At 57.5% G+C, this 22,378-nt stretch overlaps 3 protein-coding genes across 11 annotated transcripts in view; all 3 read left to right on the forward strand.

Moving 5' to 3' along the window:
* HUWE1 (HECT, UBA and WWE domain containing E3 ubiquitin protein ligase 1) overlaps window positions 1-14,598 on the forward strand; it is an 82,853-nt gene extending 68,255 nt beyond the window's left edge. For 6 of the 7 annotated variants that reach the window (XM_059732559.1, XM_059732558.1, XM_059732560.1 and 3 more), the window contains 12 exons: window positions 296-423; window positions 1,571-1,667; window positions 3,959-4,114; window positions 4,842-5,087; window positions 5,513-5,630; window positions 6,094-6,234; window positions 7,080-7,367; window positions 8,931-9,036; window positions 9,234-9,351; window positions 12,391-12,572; window positions 13,164-13,354; window positions 13,806-14,598. In XM_059732559.1, the coding sequence (XP_059588542.1) occupies window positions 296-423; window positions 1,571-1,667; window positions 3,959-4,114; window positions 4,842-5,087; window positions 5,513-5,630; window positions 6,094-6,234; window positions 7,080-7,367; window positions 8,931-9,036; window positions 9,234-9,351; window positions 12,391-12,572; window positions 13,164-13,354; window positions 13,806-13,908 (1,874 nt within the window). In that variant the 3' untranslated portion in view covers window positions 13,909-14,598. The remainder of the gene's footprint in view (window positions 1-295; window positions 424-1,570; window positions 1,668-3,958; window positions 4,115-4,841; window positions 5,088-5,512; window positions 5,631-6,093; window positions 6,235-7,079; window positions 7,368-8,930; window positions 9,037-9,233; window positions 9,352-12,390; window positions 12,573-13,163; window positions 13,355-13,805) is intronic. The other variant, XM_059732562.1, reaches the window with a different exon arrangement.
* A 934-nt stretch (window positions 14,599-15,532) lies between these two features.
* On the forward strand, window positions 15,533-18,192 carry LOC102563878 (Golgi-associated RAB2 interactor protein 6). Its single transcript, XM_006261292.4, has 5 exons — window positions 15,533-15,860; window positions 16,397-16,584; window positions 16,662-16,902; window positions 17,151-17,428; window positions 17,994-18,192. The coding sequence occupies exons 1-5, from the start codon at window positions 15,705-15,707 to the stop codon at window positions 18,127-18,129; spliced, it is 999 nt and encodes a 332-aa protein (XP_006261354.2). The 5' UTR covers window positions 15,533-15,704; the 3' UTR covers window positions 18,130-18,192.
* A 26-nt stretch (window positions 18,193-18,218) lies between these two features.
* APEX2 (apurinic/apyrimidinic endodeoxyribonuclease 2) lies at window positions 18,219-22,195 on the forward strand. 3 transcript variants are annotated; one of them, XM_014608917.3, is made up of 6 exons: window positions 18,220-18,445; window positions 18,716-18,799; window positions 19,023-19,200; window positions 19,677-19,823; window positions 20,625-20,694; window positions 21,006-22,195. In XM_014608917.3, the coding sequence occupies exons 1-6, from the start codon at window positions 18,334-18,336 to the stop codon at window positions 21,834-21,836; spliced, it is 1,422 nt and encodes a 473-aa protein (XP_014464403.1). In that variant the 5' UTR covers window positions 18,220-18,333; the 3' UTR covers window positions 21,837-22,195. The 3 variants fall into 3 exon arrangements, with proteins under 3 accessions (XP_019346509.1, XP_014464403.1, XP_019346510.1); XM_019490964.2 differs by lacking the exon at window positions 19,677-19,823 and having other exon boundaries at window positions 18,219-18,445; XM_019490965.2 differs by lacking the exon at window positions 18,220-18,445 and having other exon boundaries at window positions 18,723-18,812.
* The last annotated feature ends 183 nt before the right edge of the window (window positions 22,196-22,378 follow it).

Below are 22,378 nucleotides of genomic sequence, written 5' to 3' on the forward strand. Positions count from 1 at the left end.
ATCTGGGGGGAAGGGTGGGGTTTAGGACTGCAGGGGGTGTGACCCAGGGACTGCTGGGATGCAGGAAGACTGGGGGGTGCCCTCCAGAGGGCTGCTGCGATGCAAGAGAACCAGGGACCCATCCCAGGGGCCACTAGGTCAGAGGGGCTTCAGGGGCTGCTGAGATGTGGGAGGACTGGGGGGTGATGAGAGCCACAGGAGGAGTGTGAGGGTATTTGGTGCCCCAGCGGCCTCAGATAACAGAGGTCCAGGGGCTGGCACGGGCAGTGACAGAGTGTATTTCTCACCTGGGCAGGTGGCTCCGGTGTGGGCTCAGCTAGCAGCATCCAGGCCGCTGTCCGGCAGCTGGAGGCTGAGGCTGACGCCATTATACAAATGGTACGTGAGGGGCAGCGAGCCCGGAGGCAGCAGCAGGCAGCAACGGTTAGCATGGCGCTCCCCGTGCGGCCCCCACCCCCTTTGGCTCACCCCCCCCGCAGGGCTCTACCAGTACCCCAGCCCGGGGAAGGTTGAGCCCAAACGCCTGGGTTCCAGCCCCAACTTGGAGAGAGCGGCAGAGCCCAGGTGCCTGAGTTCTATCCCCAGCTTGGGGAGGAGGGGACTGGGTTAGAAATGGGAGCCTGGGCATCTGGGTTCCAGCTACAGCTTGGAGAGGGGTGAGCCTGGATGCTTGGGTCCTATCCACAGCCGAGCAAGGGGTTTAGAGTTGGAAACCTGGACACCTGGGTTCTGTCCTTAGCTTGGGGAGGAGAGAATTTTGGTTAGAGCCAGAAGCCTGGACACATGAATTCTATCCCAGCCCAATGAGGGGCTTAGAGTTAGAAGCCCTGACACCCAGGTTCCAGCTCCACCTTGGGAGGAGAAGACTAGGATGGAGGTGGGAGCTTGGATGCCTGGGTTATTAGCTTTGGGAGCCCAGACACTTGGGTTCCAGTCTCAGCTCAGAGACAGCAGGGTTAGAAGTAGGGACCGAGACACCTGGGTTCTATCCCAAGCTGGGTTTAGAGTTGGGTCCCCCAGGTCAAAGAGCAGGAATCCCAGATGCCTGGGTTCTGTTGTTCACTTGGGGAGGGGTTAGATTTAGGGGCCCAGGCACCTGGGTTCCAGCCCCAAGTCAGGGAAGGGGAAGCCCAGAAACCTGGATACTCTGGAGAGTGGTGGGGGTTAAAAGTGGGAGCTGGGATGCCTGGGATCTCCTCCTCCCCAGCTGAAGAGGGAGGGAGGGTCCACTGCACCTCTCTCCCCCCTGCATGCTCCCCTTCCCCCTGCTGTCGGGGCTGTGCCATTGCTCTTCCATGCATGTGGTGCACCCCCATCCTCCTTAACGTGGGGTGGTGGGGCTACACCGCCTTCCCAGCATCCCTTCCAACCCTGCTTGTCTGTGCATCCTATTGCATGTTTCATGAGGGGGGATGGGACAGGGAATGGGTGTGATGCATAAAGGTCTGTCCCCCAGACAGTTTCCACCCCCTGCGCCCTTTATTCCTCCCCAGTTCCTGCCTCCCGTCAGCTCCCATTGGGCCCCAAGCTTCTAACACCCCTCCCGCCTCTACTTCCCTTCCATGCGCAGTCAGAGTCCAGCCAGCCAGAAGGGGCTACACGGAGGGATGAGTCACCCATGGATGTGGATCAGCCCTCACCTGCCACCCAGGACACGCAATCAGTTGGTGAGTGTTTTTTGAACCAGCTGTGGGGTGTTGCAAATGGGGAATGGCCAAGTATAACACCCAGTGGAGGGGCTCACTTAGTGCTGGGTGTGTCCAGCTATGGCATGAGGCAGCTAAGGATTGGTAACATATTACACTACAGACCAAAATGCTACCAGTTCTGGGGTTGGGCAGCCAGGGAATGGCCCATATAACACCACATGGCAGGGAGGGTGGGTCCTCCTCGCACTGAGATGCAGCCAGCTCTGGAGTGGATCATTTGTCTGCAGCGTTATATGTGGCCAAGATGCAGTCACCCCTGGCTTGGGGCAGCTGGGGAACAGCGGAGTATAACACCAGGCAGCGGGGACTTGTTTAGATTTCATAGACATTGGGGCTGGAAGGCACCTCGGAAGATCGAGTCCAGCCCCTTGCCCAAAGGGCAGGAAGTCAGCTGGGGTCATAGGATCCCAGCAAGATAAGCATCCAATTTATTCATGAAGGTGTTCAATGTAGATGCTTGAACCACCTCCGATGGCAGGCTATTCCAGACCTTGGGGGCTCAGACAGTAAAGAAATTCTTCCTTGTGTCCAGCCTGAAACACTCTTGCAGTAGTTTGTAACTGTTTGACCTCGTCATCCCTTGGGGTGCTCTGGTGAACAAACCCCTGATAAACTGATCACCCCTGATAAACTTATAGGTGGCTATCAGATCACTCCTGAGCCTGCGCTTTTCCAGGCTAAAGAGCCCCATGGCTCTCAGCCTGTCATCATAAGTTGTTTTCCTGACATCTGATCATGCGCGTGGCTCTTCTCTGGACTCTCTCAAGCTTCTCCACATCCTTTTTGAATTGTGGAGCCCAAAACTGGATGCAGTACTCCAGCTGCAGCCTCACCAAGGCCAAGTACAACGGGAGAATGACGTCCCGGGATTTGCTTGAAAAGCATCTATTGATGCAAGCCAGTGTTTTAGTCGCTTTACTAGCTGCAGCATTGCATTGCAGGCTCATGTTCATCTTGTGGTCAGTGATGACCCCCAAGTCTTTCTTCCGTAGTGCTAGCCAGTGTAACACTGCTGAGCTTATAAGGATGCTGCAGGTTTTTCCTCCCAAGGTGGAGAACCTTGCATTTTTCAGTGTTAAACACCATCAGGTTCTCATCCGCCCATTTGCTGAGCCTGTCCAGGTCAATCTGGATCGCCTTCCTGTCTTCTGGTGTGGATGCTTTGCCAGTCCACTTCTGACTCCAGTGTCCACATCATTAATGAAGATGTTGAACAATATGGGTCCAAGGACAGAGCCTTGGGGGACCCCACTGGTCACGGGGCACCATGACACTTGACTTCCATCAATTACTTCCCTCTGGGTCGGACCACAGAGCCAATTTCCCAGCCAGTGGATAGTGGTGGACCCAAGGCCACAATTGGCCAGTTTCGCCAAGAGGTGATCGTGGGATACCAGATCCAAGGCTTTTTTTAAAGTCAAGATATATGACATCAGTCTCTTCTCCTGGGTCACCTGGCTGTAGAAGGAAATGAGATTGGTCAAGCAAGACCTACCCACAACAAACCCGTACTGGCTATCCCTCAGGGTGTTGGTGTCGGCCAGTCCATTAAGGATGGCCTTTTTAACAAACTTTTCTAAGATCTTCCCCAGGATAGAAGTCAGGCTGATGGGCCTATAGTTTGCTGGATCCACTTTCCTCCCTTTCTTGAAGATTGGCACCAAATTGGCCTTCTTCCAGTCTTCGGGCACTACACCAGAGCGCCAGGAGTTTTCAAAGCTCCGTGCCAGTGGCTGGGCTATGATGCTCACCAGCTCCTTGAGTACCCTGGGGTGTAGATTGTCAGGGCTGGCTGACTTGAAGGTATCCAGCTTCTCAAGGTGTTCCTTCACGAGGTCAGCATTGATTAGTGCTGAGACACGGCTAGTTCTGGGGTGGAACAGCTGGGAAATGGCCTCATATAACACCACCTGTTGGTAGGGGCTGGGCCTTCTGGCACTGAGATACAGCCAGCTCTATGAGAGAAGTGGCTGAGCATAACGCCACCCTCAGGGCACTGAGATGTGCCCAGCTCTGGAGTAGCAGATTATTAACAGCTCCCTCTTACCATTGAGACGTGCCCAGCACTTTGGGGTTGCAGGGTGGGGGAGGAGTGGGGTGTAAAGCCACCTTTCTGGCACTGAGTTGTCTAGTTCTGAAGCAGATCAACTTAGAAATGGTCTGCAGTGTTACATGTAGCCAAGATGCAGCCAGCTCTGGGATGATCCTGGCCACTGCCCTTCTCCCCCCCCGCCCCCCCCCCCCCGCAGGCTCAGAAGGCTCTCATGCTGGGGACAAGGAGAAGGAGGAGAGACCTCCAGAGCTGCCACTGCTGAGCGAGCAGCTGAGCCTGGATGAGCTGTGGGACATGCTGGGCGAGTGCCTCAAGGAGCTGGAGGAGTCCCACGACCAGCACGCTGTGCTTGGTGAGCCCACACCCCCTACCCAGGCCCTGCTTAGCTCTGCTCTGCAGCCCCAGCTGCATTGTTTGGTCTGCCCCATTGCTTAGGCCCCACCCTGGGTCTATTTTAGCTATGCCTCAGGTCCTCCCTACACATGCTTCCATTTCTAGCTCCTACTCCCAGGGTCTCAGGCCCCATCCTGTCTCAGGCCCTGGCTCCCTGGGCCTGTACCCCAGCCTCCCTGGGTCTCTGATCATCCCCCAAACCTCCCCTGTTCCCTCACCTCGTAATTTCACAGGCCCTACCCTGCCCCCTATGGGATCCCACCCCCTTAAGTTTCCTTGCCTCTCTTTTCCAGGCCTGCCCTTTGGGTCTCAGGCCATGCCTATAGCCACCTCCTAAGTCTATAGCTCCACCTCCTTGGTTCTTATCCCCCCTGCACCTATTCCCTAGGTGGCATCCCCAGGCCTATAGCCCGGCCCCCTTTGGATCTCCCTTGTCCCTGCCCTTGCATCTTACTTGCCAGGCCCTGCTCCCTGGCCTATAGTGCTGCCCTTTGGTTTCCTTCCCCCAGTTTCCTAGGCCTCACCCCCAGGTGTACAACCTTGCCTTGCCCCCAGGCCCATAGCCCCACCCCTTTGGGTCTCCTTGCACTTCCCACTTCCCATACTGTGCCCCCTCAGGTGGCTGTGGTCAGGTCCAGGCCTCACCCCCTCCCCTTACCCCCTCCATGCCCCCCACCCCTAAACAGTGCTGCAGCCTGCTGTGGAGGCCTTCTTCCTGGTGCATGCAACGGAACGCGAGAGCAAGCCACCAGTGCGGGATACACGGGAGAGCCAGCTGGCCCACATCAAAGACGAGCCGCCACCCCTGTCGCCTGCCCCCCTCACGCCTGCCACCCCTTCAGCCCTTGACCCCTTCTTCTCCCGCGAGCCTTCAGCCATGTACATCTCAGCCAGCCTGCCCCCTGACACCCAGAAGTTTCTGCGCTTCGCTGGTAAGCCCCAGCCTGGCTTGGGGGGACAGAATAGGGGTGCTGTGGGGGTCAGGGGTGGTTAGGGGAGGTCTGATGAGTTCTGGAAGGGGGAAGGAGGCCTGGTTGGGGGTATTGGGTGGAAGGGTGTCTGGGATTGGGTTGCTGGGAGATCTAGGGATATCAGAAGGGTTTGAGGTCCCAAGAGAATGGGGGGGGGAGGGGGGAGTTAGGGGGGAAGTTTTGAGCAGGGGGCTAGAGGAGGGGTGGGTAGAATTGCCCCCAGGCCCAAGGGGTATCTTTATTGGGGCATCCTTGGGGCCTTCTAGACATTGGGGTGAGGAAATTGGCTTGGGGGAGGGATCTGTGCCCAGCTCAGCCTAGCTGGGGGATTGAAAGGGTTGCAGCAGGTACTCAGCCCCACCCCATAACTCCTTTCCCCTTGGCAGAGACCCACCGCACAGTGCTAAACCAGATCCTGCGTCAGTCAACCACGCACCTGGCTGACGGCCCCTTTGCCGTGCTCGTCGATTACATCCGCGTGCTGGACTTTGATGTCAAGCGCAAGTAGGGGCTTGTCTCTGGCATGGGGGTGGGGGCTGGGTAGGAGGCAAAGGAGCTGGTTTGGGGGACAATGAGCTGGAGGGAATTTGGGCTGGGTAGGCATCAGAGGGCATGGCTGAGTGGATACCTTGTGCCAGTCTAGGTGGGGCAGAAGATGATCCTGGGCTGGGATAGGTGGCATTGGGGCTGGTCAGGGGGGTGGCACGATAGTGTACTTGGTTTTGGGGTATCGGAGAGCCAAGGGTACTAGTTTAGGTAGATATTGAGGGGTAGGGAGGCATGCAGAACCACAGCTGGAGGCATAGGGGCAGCTGGCCTGAGGCACCTTACGGATAAGCGGGGCAGAAGGAGGGCCAGGGATACTATGGGAGGGTCCTAGGCAAGGGTCAGCAGCTGGGTAGTGCCCTCCACCCCAGGATGGTTGGGGAGGAAGATGTGGGCCCTGATTTTTTTTCCCTGCCCCTAGGTACTTCAGGCAGGAGCTGGAGCGGCTGGATGAGGGGCTGCGCAAAGAGGACATGGCTGTCCACGTGCGGCGCGACCATGTCTTTGAGGACTCGTACCGCGAGCTGCACCGCAAGTCACCTGAGGAGATGAAGAACCGGCTGTGAGTGCCCCCACCTGGGACCCAGGCATCCAGGAGGCAGGGACACACACAGGAGACAGGGAAACATACACAGGACCCAGGCATCTTGGACATGGGGGCATACATGCACATGGGATCCAGGCATCTAAGGGACACAGGCACACATGTGGGAGGAATCTAGGCCACAGGGTCAGACAGGCACAGGTACATGGGGTTTCTCAGATAAAGGGGGGACCCTTGCATCCAGGACAGAGCCATACACACATAGGAGGGATCAAGGCATCTGGGACATGGGACCCAGGTGTCCGGGACATGCACATACTCACACACAGGACCCAGGCATCCAGGAAATGGGGACCCTTCTACACACAGGACCTAGCTTTCTGGGACACAGGCTCGCTCACACCCACCTACAACACCTTCCCACACCCCAGACGCACAACCCAGGTATCTAGGACAAAGGGTCACATGCACATGAGACCCAGGCATCTGGGACATGGGGCCACACACTTGCACACAGGATCCAGATGTGTAGGACACAGGGCCACATGCAGACATTTGAGACATGGGGACTCGCATGGAGGTGGGACCTAGGTGCCTAGGACAGAGCTACATGCACGCAGGAGGGATCCAGGATACCGGGCCCAGAAGTTCAGAACACATGCACACACTCACAAGGAGGATCTAGGCATCTGAAACACTAAAACCCTTGCACACATGAGACCCAAGTATCCAGGACACTGACGGATGCGCATGTGCACACAGACAGACACATGACCCAGGCATCTGGGACATAGGGCCACAATCATGCATGTGCACAGGACTGCTCATCTGCCCCCCTCTGACCTGCCTCCCCCCTCCCACAGGTACATCGTGTTCGAGGGCGAGGAGGGACAGGATGCTGGGGGGCTGCTGCGCGAGTGGTACATGATTATCTCGCGAGAGATGTTCAATCCCATGTATGCATTGTTCCGCACCTCGCCTGGTGACCGTGTCACTTACACCATCAACCCCTCGTCCCACTGCAACCCCAACCACCTCAGCTACTTCAAGTTTGTGGGCCGCATCGTGGCCAAGGCCGTCTATGACAACCGCTTGCTGGAGTGCTACTTCACCCGCTCATTCTACAAGCACATCCTGGGGAAGTCCGTCAGGTTAGCAGGGTCAGAAGTCAGGGGTCACCACCCCTCGCAGCAGCCTCCAGGGGGACATCAGCCCAATTCTATGCCCTGACAGTGAGGGAAGCTATGAACACCTCATTAAGGCTTACTAAATCCTTACCTATAGGGTCCTCATTAAGGCTTGCTCTCCAGTGCCATTTCTGTGCCCTTACGCCTCACTAAGGCTTGCTCTGTAGCGGTAGGTTCCTTCCATCTCTGTGCTGGGACAGTGAGGTGAGCTGTTAACACCTCATCAAGGCTTGTTCAGTCATTACACAGAGGTGCCTCAATAAGGCTTGCTGGGTCTGAAGCATAGCAGGCCTTAAGAAGATGTGAACAGCGGAGCAGATGCACTGACTTCCGCAATGGGCAGCCCTGTGGCAGTATTCATTTTGACCAGTATGATTGATTATTATCACTATTAGTTAATTTTTTATTTAAATTACTTTCTACATAATTTTTATCATTCATACTATTCTTTATTATTTGTAGTGTCTTTTGTTATTTATATACCATTTTTCATTATTTATATTATTTTTATTGTTTATGGTTTTGCTTAAATGTTTGTTTTCATTATTGCTATTTTTATTGGTTATACTCAATATAGTTTTTTATTTTTATATATTTGTTTATACTAGTTTTATTTATACTGTTTTTATTTATACTATTCTTTACTATTTACACTTTATACTGTATTATTTATACTATTAATCATATGTTTATTGATTATTGTTTCAATAATGATAATTCTTAATGCCAATTTAATATTCTGTCAATATTTTATTACTAATATTAGTATTTTTTTAATGTTATTATTCGTGCTTATTCTTGTGATTCACCTTTTTAATGAGGTATGTTCAGATAATCCAACAAAGTTTAATGAGTTATGTACAAGTGATAATTGAGCAAGCCTTAATGAGGTGTGAATGAATGGGCAAAATGATGCCTAATGAATGAGGCATCGACAGCTAAATAGAAAAGAGCCCTGACTACCCAGAGGCTAGCCATGTGATCCACCTTTAATGAGGTGTGGACTATTAAGGTACGATTAATGATGCCTATATCAACAACGTGCGTCAACAACAAGCAGAAGTGCCCATATGCCCAAAACGCAGCCCTATCCTTCACCCTTGATGAGGTGTATGTATAGGTAATGAACCTGCCAATCTTAATCAGAAAAAGGTGTCTAATAAGGTGTCAATAGCTGACCAGAAGTCCTGACTCCCCATAGGATGGCCATATGATTTAGTTTTTACGAGGCATGTACAGGTAGCAATCAAGCCAGGCTTAATGAGATGTGGTTAGCTAATAGTTCACACCTCAATAAATATTACTTATCGGTTAAGTCAGGATAACAATGCCTAATGAGGTGTCAACACCTGAGCAGATGCTGTAGCATAGTCAGCCCTCTGGTAATGAGATGGCCTGCCTTAACAAAGCATGGACAGCTAGGGCTCTAAGCAAGGAGTGTTAATGAAGCATGGACAGTGGGGGTGTGGGGCAGGTGGGGATCACCCACTCCCCATTTTAACCCCTTCCTTCCTACCCCTTGCCCAGGTACACAGACATGGAGAGTGAGGACTATCACTTCTACCAGGGGTTGGTCTACTTGCTGGAGAATGACGTGTCCACGCTGGGCTATGACCTCACCTTCAGCACTGAGGTACTGCCCCCTGTTGTGCCCCTGAGGGGATGGCCCCACCTTACCATGAAGGAAGGGAGGGGGTTTCTGGAGGGGATGGGGGAAGGCCTGTGGTATAAGGGATGAGTGATATGCCCTGGGGGGTGATGGAAGAATGGGATTTTTGGATGCTGGGGGTGTGGTCTCAATGGACCTTACCCCTTCCCGGCTCCCCTCAGGTGCAGGAGTTCGGAGTGTGTGAAGTGCGTGACCTCAAACCCAATGGGGCAAACATCCTTGTGACGGAGGAGAACAAGAAGGAGTATGTGCACCTTGTCTGCCAGATGCGGATGACAGGTACATAGAGTGGGACTTCCTGGATGGTGGGAGCAGAGCAGATGGAAACTTCCTGCCTAGTGGGGTGGGGGTGGAGCTGGACTTTGGGGGTGGAGTTTCCTAGGAGGGGAGGGAGGTGCCTGGGGTTGGGACTTCCTACCTCAGGAGGGCAGGACTGGACTTGTGGGGGGGAGGGGGCTGGAATTGGGGCTTCTTGGGATGAGGTTGAGGGAGACGGGACAGGACATCCTGGGATGATGGAAAGGAATAGATTCATAGATTGTAGAGTCGGAAGGGACCACAATGGATCATCGTGTCCGACCCCCTGCCCCTGGCAGGAAGGAGGACCGAGGTCAGATGACCCCAGCCAGGTGACTATCTAGCCTCCTTTTGAAGACCTCCAAGCTAGGTGATAGCACCACCTCTCTTGGAAGCCCATTCCAGATCCTGGCCACCCTTACTGTGAAAAATTTCTTCCTATTATCTAACCTAAATCCACTCTCAACTAGTTTACACCCGTTATTCCTAGTCACTCCCTGGGGCACCTTAGTAAACAGCACTTCCCCTATTCCCCGTTGACCTCCCCTAACAAATTTATAGGTGGCCACAAGATCTCCCTTCGGCTGTCTCTTGTGAAGGCTGAAGAGATTCAGCTCTCTCAGCCTCCCCCCGTAGGGTCTATAATGAAGGCCACTAATCATGCGCGTGGCCCTCCTCTGGACCCTCTCGAGATTCCCCGCGTCCCTCTTGAAGTGCGGCACCCAAAACTGGACACAGTACTCCAACTGTGGTCTGACCAGTGCCATATAGAGGGGGAGCATCACCTCCTTTGATCTATTAGTCATGCACCTGCTAATGCAGGACAAGGTGCGATTGGCCTTGTTACACTGCCGGCTCATGTTCATCTTGGAGTCAGTTATGACTCCAAGATCCCTTTCCGCCTCCGAGCTGCTGAGAAGGACACTCCCCAACCTATAGGTGTGCTGGGGGTTCCTCCTTCCCAGGTGGAGTAGCTTACATTTATCTTTATTAAATTGCATCCTATTTCTCTCTGCCCATTGATTCAACCTGTCCAGGTCAGCCTGAATCTGCTCCCTGCCCTCCGGTGTACTAACTTTGCCCCATAACTTGGTATCATCAGTGAACTTGGAGAGGGTGCTCTCTACGCCCTCGTCCAAATCGCTGATGAAGATATTGAATAATATCGGTCCAAGGACTGAACCTGCGGGACCACACTGCCCACCTCCCTCCAGGCCAAGAAAGAACCATCCACCACCACTCTCTGGGTGCGGTCCCTAAATCAGTTGGCCACTCACCTGTCCACTCCACAGTCTTCCCAATGAGGATAGGGTGCGAAACTGTGTTGAAGTCCTTCCTAAAGTCCAGGAAGATGACATCAGCCTCGGCTCCCTCGTCCAGGCGGTGTGTGACCTGGTTATAGAAGGCTACAAGGTTTGTCAGGCAGGATCTACCTGTGACAAACCCGTGCTGGTTTCGCCTTAGCATCGTTCCCCTGCTGGGCCTGCACAAATGTGTTGCTTGATTATTTTCTCTAGCATTTTCCCAGGAATAGAGGTAAGACTGACTGGTCTAAAGTTACCCAGATCATCCCTTCTCCCTTTCTTGAAAGTGGGCACCACATTGGCCCTTCTACAGTCCTCAGGGACCTGGCCGGAGCACCATGAGCGCTTGAACAGCTGTGCCAGCAGCTCACCTATGACACTGGCCAATTCTTTCAGCAGCCGTGGATGGAGGTCATCCAGGCCTGCTGACTTGTACCCATCCAGCTCCTCCAGGAGCTCCTTAACTATTTCAAAACTAACCATAGGCGGACTGGTGCCATGTGGACATCCGTCAGTGATCGAGGTGGGAGAATTGGCTTGGTTGGTACATAGAAATACTGAAGCGAAGAACTCATTGAAGAGCTCTGCTTTTTTCCCCACGTCAACCACCAACTGTCCTGATTTGTCCTGCAGAGGCCCTATGTTGCTCTGACCTTTCCTTTTGCCCACTATGTACCTGAAGAAGGACTTTTTATTGTCCTTGATTATTGAAGCCAGTCTGAGCTCAAGCACTGCCTTGGCCTGTCTACCTGATTCCCTGCAATAGCGTGCTAGGAAGAGATATTCCTCCCCTCCTTGGTGGCTGCTTCCATTGCCTATACATCTCTTTCTTTGCCCCCAGACTCTCCTGGAGTTTCCTGTTCAGCCAAGGGGGCTTTTTTGCCCCCTTACCTCCTTTCCTATGTAATGGGATAGACTCCTTTTGAGCCCTAAGGATCACTCCCTTGTGATAGATGTCTTCCTGCTTTGTGGGTGGGACTTCCTGGAATGGGATGGAGTGGAAATGGTCTGAGGGCAGGACTTCCTGCCTCAGGGAGGATGAGGCTTGACTTTGGGGTAGGGCTTCCTGGGATAGGAGGAAGTGGGAGATGCCTGTATGCCTTGAGGGGCAGGACTTCCTGGGTTGGGTGGCAGGAGACATCTAGGGGTGGGACTTCCTAGGATGGGGTGACTGGGAGAAGTTAGGAGGACACTGCCTGTGGACAGCAGGGCATGCTGGGTCAGGGGGCAAGGTCAGGATATGTATGTAGGTGCAACTTCCTGCAGGTGGGGCATCCCAGGGATGGGACTAATGTGCTTCCTAGGGAGTGGGGTTTGTATAAGATCTACTAAGAACTGTAACAACAAAGACCCCTGATGGCTGGGTTCTTTCATAGCTTTAGGAGGCAGTTGGGTCTGGTGGGTTAGAATAGTGGCGGGGACTGGGAGTCTGGATGCTTGAGTTCTCTGGGAAGGGTGTGGGAGCTGGGGTGTCAGAGCAAGGGACATGGGAATCCTGGACTTAGGGTTAGAGCAGGGTGGGGGCTTCCCTGGGAGGGGAGTGGCATCTGGAGCAGGGAGCCATAGACACCTGGGTTGTCTGGGAGGAGAATGGGTCTGGGGGATTTAGGGAAAGAGGGTGCTGGAGGCTAGATGCCTGTATTCTTGTGGGGGGGAGAGCAGGGGGTGCCAGACCAGGTCCCATCTGCACCATCCCTCCCTCCCTGTCCCCTGGCAGGAGCCATTCGCAAGCAGCTGGCTGCCTTCCTGGAGGGCTTCTATGAGATCATCCCCAAGCGCCTCATCTCCATCTTCACGGAGCAGGAGTTGGAGCTGCTCATCTCGGGGCTGCCCACAATTGACATTGATGACCTCAAGGCCAACACCGAGTACCACAAGTACCAGGCCAACTCCATCCAGGTGTGTTCCCCTCAGCTGAGCCCAGCAGTCCTGCCCGAGCTGGCTGCATCCCGGTACCATTATATTCTGCACCCCAAAGTTGGCTGCATCTCACCTCTCCTTGTGCAGTGTTTTACTCAGCCAGTCCCCAGCTATCCTGGCCTGAAGCTGACCATATCTCGGCCTTCTCTGGGTAACATGATACTCAGCTGTCCTGTGCCAGATCTGGCCACATTGTGGCTTTCCTTCTGTGATGTTACACCTGACTGTTCCCAGCTGACCTACCTCAGATCTGGCTGCATCTCACACTTCTCTGCTCTGCTGTTTTGACCATCCCTGTATGGTGTTCTGCTTGGCCAGGCCCAGCCACCCACCCCAGAGTAGGTTGCAGCTGGGCCTTCTCTGCATGATGCTATACTTGGATGTCATGCCCCAGAGCTGGCTGCATTTCAGTCCTCCCTTTATGGTGTTATACTTGGCTGTGCTAGCCATTCCCACCCCACCACAGAGCTGGCTGCATCAGCCCTCTCCTTAGTATGCTCTCCCAGTCTGAACTGTCCCCTCCCAGAGCAGGCTGCCCCCCAGGTCTCACTCCCCTCCTTCCCCTTACAGATCCAGTGGTTTTGGCGAGCTCTGCGCTCATTTGATCAGGCCGACCGTGCCAAGTTCCTGCAGTTTGTGACGGGCACGTCCAAGGTGCCACTGCAAGGCTTTGCTGCCCTGGAGGGCATGAACGGTATCCAGAAGTTCCAGATCCACCGTGATGACCGCTCCACTGACCGCCTGCCCTCTGCGCACACCTGGTAAGGCCTGCCCCAGCATGGGGTGGGGGAAACCCAGGTGTCCAGAACTGCCCCCCCCCCCACCACCACCACCCTCAGTGTCTGGAAGAGAGACAGGCAGATATGTACAAGCACCCCCTCCCAGGTGCTGGGGAGGTTCATGCACACACCTCCCCCCTCAGGTATCCAGGAGAGAGAGAGACACATGTACGGGGGTGTCAATGTCCTGTGTGTCCAGGTGTGCATGCGTATATGCACACACACAGCCCAAGCATCTGGGACACATGTACATAATCCAGGCATCAGGCCACTGCTGCTGTATAAGGGGCAGGGCTTCATGGTGTGAGGAGGGGGCACTGAAACTAGCGGGGAGAGTCTTTGGGGGGAGGAGAGGATCTCTGCTCCTTTATGTGCTAGGGAGGCATAACCCTTAGACTCTGCCCTCTTCTCACAGTCCCCTCCTTCTCCACAGCTTCAACCAGCTGGACCTGCCGGCCTATGAGAGCTATGAGAAATTGCGCCACATGTTGCTGCTGGCCATCCAAGAGTGCTCTGAAGGCTTTGGCCTGGCTTGACTCTGCCCCCAGACCCCCCCCCAGGGAGCGGGACTTGGCTGCCCAGGGGGTGGGGCCTTGCCTGACCCCACCTCTTTCCCTCTCCAGGTTATTTTTCTACTGTCCAAGATCAGGCAGCTTGGTTGGGGGTGGGGAGAAGGGGATGTGGCTTGATCAGGGAGGGGCGTGGCTTGTGGGTGGGGAAGGGGCCACCCTTCTGCTTCCCTTTTTAAGCTCCTCCTAAACTTCCTTTTATGGCAAGGGAGGGGGACTGGCTGCTAGCTCCACCCTCCAGGGCCTGCAGAGAGGAGACAAATGCTATATATAAATATATATATATATTTTTTGGTTTAGTTCTGCCCTTTTTTTCTTAAAAACACTTTGTGCTTGGAATGTGGTTGCCGTGACTCCGAGCAAGCCCTGCCCCTTGGCCTCACCCCTAGCCCCATATCTTTGACCTCTGACCTCTGTACCCTCAAAAACAAGGGGGGGAGGGGTGCATATGCTGGTTCTTTTGGTTTGGCAGGGAAGGGGTTAAAGATGACCCGATTCTGGGGGGAAGGGGGAGTAACCCCTTCCCCTTTTTTGGCCCTGCCTACTGCCCTTTCTCTGCCCAGGAAAAACAGACACACAAAAGGACAAAACCCCCCTGAAAATGTGAGGAAAATGTGGGGGGGGGCGGGGAATAAAAAATAAACATGATCTTGGTAAGTGCCATAGCCCGGTCTTCTTTTTGGGGGGGCACGGCTAGGGAGGAGTTGGAGCTTTGCTGGAGGGGGCTTGAGGCCAGAAGGTGGGGCTTGTTTAGCTCTACCCCCTTCCCTAATAGAGGTAGGGCTGGTTTGGTATGGGGGAGCTGTTGTGCTAAGAGGAGTTTAATGAAGGCTAGACAGGGTTGGTAGGAGAAAGAACAGGGCTATTGGAGGGAGGGGCTTGAGGGAAGGAGGCAGGACCTCATGGCGTTGGGGGTGGTTTGGTGGGGAGAGCCTGGGGCTGGAGGCTGGGAGGATACCTGGAGGTAGTGGGTGGGGCTCCTTGGTGGTGGGGGTGGGGAGGGCTGATTGGTGGTGGGGTTGTCTTGATTAGTCGAGCATGAATGTAGGTGAAGGACCCAGACTAAAGATATGGCCAGGCCCCCTTCTTCCCCTGAACCTCTTTATTTAGCTTATGTTGGTCCCACACTGGGATCGCTACCACATGAGATTCCCCACTGCGCGACGCCATGTTGGAGTCTCCAGGCTGAGCATCTTGTTTTCCTCACTATGTGAACGCCGCCACCCTAGTTCCCCCTCCTAGCCCCTGTACGTCATAAAGGAAGCTTAAACGCCATAATTCGCCTTCCCCTCCTCCATACCAGGCCAGGGGGGAGTCCCCGCGAGGAGGGCAACAGGCGCTGTCGGCTGCAACCCCCTGGAAGGGCCACTGAGGTGAAGCCGCCCCCCCCCCACTTCACCCGGGGGAGGAGGGGTACTCTCATCTAAAGAGATCCCTCCCTCCCCAGTGAAGGGACGGGGCCAAGCAGGTGGGGGAGAAAGTGGGGGTTAGGAGAAGGTGGGACCTAGGTCCAAGAGAGCGGGGCGGGGCTGTGGGCGGGCCTTGGGGAAAGGGGGCGGAGCGCCGTGGAAGGGACTTCGGGGGAGGGGAGGGGCTAGGTGCGGGGGCTAGTGCTGTTAGGGAACCCAGGCGTCCCGCCTTCCAGGTCTCCCTGCTCCCACCCCCGGCCCTACTGCTCCTCCAGGGAGCCCAGGCGTCCTGCCTCCCCCTGCCCTCCCAGCAGGGCCGGGACCCGGTTGCCCAGGTGCCCGCAGGCCGGGACGATGCTGGAGGAGCCGGCGCTGCCGCTTTTCACGGCCAAGGGGGATCAGGCGCGGGGGCTGCTCAACACAGAGATAGGGCCCCTGCAGCAGCAGCTCCGAGCCGGCGAGTACGAGGCCTTCCGCTACGCCCCGCTCTTCGAGAGCGACTTCATCCAGGTGGGGGCGGGGCCAGGAGTGGAGAGGCAGAGCTAGAAGGACAGGCGGGCCCATGGCGGGCAGTAGGGCAAGGATGCAATGGAAGGAGGCAAGGGTGGAGTCAAGGGAGCAGGGACTGGCTGAAAGTAAGGAGCCGGACGGGGTGGGAGCCAGAGTGGAGGGGGAGGAGCCAGGGGGCTGGGGGCAAGGCTGTGAGGGGAGGGATGCAGCGAGGGAGCTGGGGTGCAGCTGGGAGTGAAGGAGGAGGAACCAAGGGGCTGGGAAAGGAGGGGTGGAGCCAGGAGGGCTGGGTTAGAGGAGAGTGGAAGAGGCAGAAAGCTGTGGGGCCATGGGTGTAGTCAGAGGAAGACCAAGACTTGGGGAGGGGCGGGGCTAGAGAGGCCAAGGGAGTGGGTCACAGCAGGCGGGCTAGATAAAAAGCCTTGAGGGCGGAGCTAGGTCTGGGGTGTAGTCAGAGGCGGGGCCCTGGCTGCTTAGGTCAGAGCCGGGCCAAGGCCCTGCCCCCCATGGCACACACCACCCCCTCACACCCTCAGATCAGCCGCCGGGGGCAGGTGGTCGACGTGCACAACCGGGTGCGGATGGTGACAGTTGGCGTGGCCTCCACTAGCCCCGCCCTTCTGGTGCCCAACGTGCTGCTGGTGGCCCGCCCTGTGCTGCCCTCTGACAGCCCCGCCCTCCATGCCTGTGCCGGGCCTGCCCCTCGGACTCTGGAGCTGACCAGGTGAGATTCCCCCCAGCACCACCGACTTGCACCTCCCCAGCCTCCACAGTGCCCCTCACTCCTGCCCCATCCGTTAGGCTGCTGCCCCTGCGCTTCGTGAAACTGTCGGTCCACGACGAGGGGACCCAGCAGTTGCGGCTGCGCCTGGCCAGCGGCCGCTCCTTCTACCTGCAGCTCTGTTCCCCCTCGGACGCTGCTGCCACCCGGCGCCTATTTGCCCTCTGGGTCCAACTCATCCACCTGCTGCGGCCCCCAGCTGAGTCTGGCCCTACAGAGCTGCCGCCCCTAGCCCCCGAACCCAGTCAGGATGCTGTCGGGGTGAGATGGACACCTGGGTTCCCTCCTAAGTGGGGTGGGGGTGCTGGGACACCTGGGTTCTCTCCCAGTTCTGGGAAACAAGGTTCTTCTGGTGGGTTGCAATAGCGGGAGCCCTGGATGCATGGGTTTCTCCTTGGAAGGAGATTGGGGGCTGCGGCCTCTGGAAAGGCAGGCGCTGAGGGGTTGCAACAGGGGGAGCTGGGAGCCGGGATGCCTAAGCTCTGTGCCCCTGCCACTTCCCCCCCCAGAGCCTGGCATCAGTGCCCCCACACGAGGTGGACCCGGCAGCCGTGAGCATCCGCAGTGTGCAAACCCCCAGTCCCCCGGCTTCGTCCAGCCGCAGCCCCTCGCCCACCCGGCGCCCAGGCAGCCCCACGGCCGGCTCCAAGCACGTGTGTGCGGACGGGGACCTAAGCAGCAATGGCAACCCCAGCCCCCACTCAGTGCCCAACCCACTGCCCCGCGAGCAGAGCCAGGGCCAGGCCCGGGGACGCAGCCCCCCGGGGAGCAGGAGCGAGGCTGCCCGGTGAGGAGGGGGCGGGCTTGGGGGCGGGGCTGAGAAGGGATGCAGGGGCTTAGCTGTGGTAGGAGAGGCTTGCAATCGGGACCAAGATGAGGGGAGAGGTTTAGGCAAGGGGCTGAGGTGGTGGGCGGGGCTTAGGCAGCATAGGTGGTGCTTAGATTTGGCACTGAGGCAGTGGGAGGGGTTTGGAGGGAGGGAGGGAGGGAGGGAGTTAGACAAGGAGTGTGGGGCTGAGGAGGAGGGCACGAGTAGAGGAAGGGCCGTAAATGCGGTGGGTGGGGTGGGGCTGTGGCATGGGATTTTGGGGTTGAGAGGTTTAGAGGCAGTGGGTGGGGCTTAGAACTTCCTTGAGGTGGTGGGCGGGGCTTAGAAAGGTGGTGAAAGGGTCAGGTAGTCCTGGGAGGTGGTGGGCGGGGTTTCGAGCACTATGGGCGGTGCTATGGGATCGTGGGGGGCTTTAGAGGCACGGGGTGGGGCTAGGGGCTCCGTGGGGGAGGAGGCTGAGTGGTGGGGGAGTGGGAGAGGCTTAGGCTGGTGGACGCGGCTTAGAGCCTTTGTCTCGCTTTAGGCCCCGTCCCCGCGGCGCCGCCCGCAGTAAATCGTCCCGGGGCCATCGGCCGAGCCGGCTGCTGGCGCTGGTCAAGTCGCTGTCGCGGGGCAGTCTCGGAACCAAGGGCAAGAGCAAGGCCCCCCAGGCGCCCTGAGGATTCCCCGCAACGAGCGGACGCCAGAAGGAGGGACTGCTTGAGTAAACGGAGCAGACGGGACCGCGAGTGGTGTGTGATTATTCCGAGGGGGCGGGGCTCGGGCGGGAGCGCGGCGTTCAAAAGGGACAGGCCTAGCTTCACGCGGGCTCTTCCGGTCCGGCGGGAGGGAAGTGACGTCGTGGGCCCGCTCAGTCGGCGGGGATGCGGCTTGCTACGTGGAACGTGAACGGGCTACGCGCGGGCCCTGGGCCGGGCCCGATTCTGGCAGCGCTGGACGCTCACGTGGTCTGCCTGCAGGAGACGCGCCTGACCCGTACGTCCCGCGGGTCGAAGGGCAAAGGGCGTAAAGAAGGCGGGGTATGGGGGCAAAGGCCTTAGGCCAGGGATGTAGAGGGTGAGGGGCAATGACGGGGGGGGAGGGGCAGGTTATAGGAGAGGCTTATGGGGGTCAAAGATCATGAGGTACCAGCCAGGATCTGGGGTCGAGGGGGTGGGGGGTGGACAGTGATCTTCTAGGAGGGTGGGAGGTTATGAAGCGGAGTCAAAGGTCAGAGGTGGAACAGGATTGATGTCTCTTCCCCAGGAGACCAACTGGATGATTCCCTGACGCAGGTGGAGGGCTACACCTCTTACTTCAGCTGCTGCCGCACCCGCTTGGGTTACTCTGGTGAGGGACCCAGGTGTGCGGGGACTGTGCCTACCCCACCTCCAACTCTGCTTTTCCAGAGTGGGAAGAGAACCCAGGAATCCTGGCTCCCTCCCCTCCTAAAGAACACAAGCCTCTGGACTCCCACCCCACCCTGCTTTTACCTGCCACCCTCCCCTCACAGAGAACCCAGGTGTCCATGAGCTGGGTGCTGACCAGGACACCTGGGTTCCCCTGCCCACAGGGGTAGCAACATTCTGTCGGGCGGAGGCCACACCTGAGGCAGCAGAGGAAGGGCTGTCAGGGCTGCTGGCTGGGCCGGGCGCCATGGGCAGCTACGTGGACAGTGGCAGCTTCAGCCCTGAGGAATTGGCAGTGCTGGACAGCGAGGGACGTGCCTTGGTCACCCACCACCGCATCCGGTGAGGGCGGAGCTTGGGTGGGTGCACCGTGGGTCTGGGGGTGGGGCTTGGTCTATGGACATGTAGCTGGAGGATGGACCCTTGGCCTTGAAGTGCTATGGATGGAGTCTAGGCCCTGGGTAGGGCAAATGAGCTGTGGCTGTAGCATCAAAACTGGGGGCAGGGCAGTGGGCTTAGAGCAGTGTCTTGGCCCCTGGGGGGGGGACTGGGTTCTGGGGGTGGAGCCTGGGCCATGGGGCATTGGGCTAGCAGCAAAGTTGAGGTGGGGAGGGTTGGGGGCTGGGTGCTCAGGATGATGGGAAATGAGTGTGGAGGGGAAATGAGGTGAGAAATGAGTGGGGAGGGGAGGGGCAGGGCCTGGGTGCTTAGGGTGTGGAGTCGGGGCTGCGTGGGCAGGACCTTGAGCTGGGGGCAGGGCCTAGATAGAGCGGGGCAGGGAGCCTGAACCCCCCATTCCTATGTTGCTGCCTCCCCAGGATGCCATGGGGGGCAGAGACTATGCTGACGGTACTGAACGTCTACTGCCCCCACGCTGGCCCCCGGCAACCACTGCACCCTGTACCCCAGCACCGCTTCCTGCAGCTGCTGCGCAACCGTGCCCTCAGCCTGCTGCACCATGGCGGGTACTGCCCCCCTCAGGCCTCCCTTCAGTGTCCTTTGACTCTCCCAGCCTGAGACTGCCCACCCCCCCACACATCCTATCCATGTGCTCCTGTGCCCCCTCCAGACACCGCCCCCAGGAGCCCTGTGACCTGTGCCAGCCCCTGAAACCCTGCCCAAACGCACACATCCCATCCACCCTCCTCATACCCTCAGCCCTGCTCTCCCAAGAGCTCACAGGTGCCCTTTGCCCCCTTCCTCAGACACCCTCCCATGGCTTCAGTCCTGCCCCCACCCCCTCTGGATCCCTTTGACCCTCATAGGTGCTCTCTGTAGCCCACAATGCTTGAGACCCCCACTCCCCCACCCTTCACATCTCATCTAGGCCCCCAAGATCCCCCTCCCCCCAACCTGCTCCCCTGTCCCCATCGTGAAGACATCACAGGCTGCAGAGGCACTGTGGAGACCAAGGTGTCTGGGGGTCTCTTTCCCCCAAAAACCCAGATCTTCCTCCAAGAGCTGTGAGGGACCGAGGCATCCAAGAGCCTTGCCCCCAACCCAACAGGCCTCCGCTGCCTCATGAACCCAGGCATCCAAGGTCCCAGCACTCCCTCCCCCCAACTCCCTTCCTAGGTTTAGGGGTGGTCCAGGTTCCCCAAATGTATCCTTCCCCCACCCCACCTCCCTTGGGCCCAGACTCTGTCCCCAGCTCTGATTCTGCCTTTTTGGCTTTGGCCCCCACCCCCAGTTCTGATGCCCCACCTCTCCTATTCTGACTCCACCCCGTCCTAGTCTGACTCTGCCCACCTCTTTGCCTCTGCCAGCCACGTGGTGATCATGGGGGACCTGAACATAGCGCATCGGCCCATTGACCACTGCCAGCCTGGAGACCCTGTGAGTGCTGGAGGAACCTGATAAGAGGGGCAGGGGATTGGGAACCTGGTGCCTGGGTTTCCATCCAGGCTGGGGGAGGGAAGGTAAGGAGTTAGCATACTTGCTGGGGATGGAGTTGGGAGCCAGGACACCTGGGTCCTTTCTTAGCTGTAGGAGGAAGGTGGGGGCTGGGGGGTGAGAGCATGGGGGCTGGGAGCCCGGATGTCTGGGTTCTGTACCCCCCTCCTGGATGGGAGTACCAAGGACAGAAGGGAGGATCTGGGAGTCTGGACACTTGGGTCCCTCACCCCGCCCTCCCTCCCCCCCAACAGGAAGCATTTGCAGCCAACCCAGCACGGTGCTGGCTGGACGAGCTGCTGTCGGGAGATGGGAGTGGGGGTCCCTTCGTGGACACCTTCCGGTTGCGGCACCCAGGGCAGCGCCAGGCCTTCAGCTGCTGGCGAGGGGGCACAGGGCTAGGGGTGCGGGCAGCCAATCAGGGCACACGGCTGGACTACATCCTGGCAGACCGCGTACTGGCACTGGGGGCACTGGCTGGTGCCTCCCTGCTGCCCTCAGTGCTGGGCTCTGACCACTGCCCAGTGTTGGCTCAGCTTGGTGGTGCATTTGTGCCTGCCCCCCACCCCCCTGCCCTGGCTACCCGCCGCACCCAGCTGAGTCTCCACCCCTTCTTGGCACCCCGGGGACCCCCTACCCCACTTCCCAGCCCCAGTGGAGCCAGGAAGAGGCTAGCACCAACCCGCCTGCCACAGATGGGGGACCTGCGGCAGTACTTCAAGGTGAAGGGGCCATCCCCGGATGCACTGGGGGACTGTGGAGAAAAGCTGTCCCGATATGCACTGGGGCAGAAACAGCAGGAGCCACCACACGATGCAACAGTGCAGAGCCTGAAGGAGATGGAAGTTGCACAGACTGGGCTGGAGCAAAACAACCAGGAGCCATCCCAGCATGCCCTAGGAAAGCATGGACAGGGAATAGCCCAACATGCCAAGGGGTCACGTGGACAAATGACAACCCAGCATTCACTGGGCCTAAGGGACCTGCGGAGATACTTCAAGGTAGAGGGTGGGGCCACGGGCCCCTCCCAGCATGCAGTGGGGCAACACAGGCAAGCACCCTCCCAAAAGACACTTGCCCTATAAGGATAGGGCCCACCCACAGTGCTATGGGGTACAGCCTATCCCCAGAGGCACTGGAATATAGTGCCTTGGTGAGGGGTAGTACCCATGCTGCACCAGCCCAGACACAGGCTTGGGCCCCACCTACAGGCCCCACTCTGACTTCCCCGGACACTTGGGTTCTGTGGGACGGGAGGGTCAGCTAGTGGGAGTGGGGCATTAGTTGTCTGGACTCCTGGGCCACAGCTGGTTGATCGTGTAACAACCTGGCCCATCCCCCCCCCAGTTTATTTTGCTCTCTTTTAACCCCAAACTGGCCTCTATTTTTTATAAAGATATGAAAAGACCTGGTGTGGGACTTAAACCTCCACAAGGCTGTGACACTTGGGTTCTCTCTCCAGACTCTGTGGGGGTGGGGGATGGGGTAGGCTGGCCCCCTGGCTCCCAGCTTCCTCTTGTGGCTCAGCCCCAGTAAGAGCCCGGTGGAATCAGTGGTCTCCCCTGCAGCGGGGGTTCTTTCCCAGCTCACGGGCTGGGGGTGGGAGGGACTGTTCCTTCCTAGATAA

This window comes from Alligator mississippiensis, chromosome 8, assembly GCF_030867095.1.
Source record: "Alligator mississippiensis isolate rAllMis1 chromosome 8, rAllMis1, whole genome shotgun sequence".
Classification (NCBI taxonomy): domain Eukaryota; kingdom Metazoa; phylum Chordata; order Crocodylia; family Alligatoridae; genus Alligator; species Alligator mississippiensis.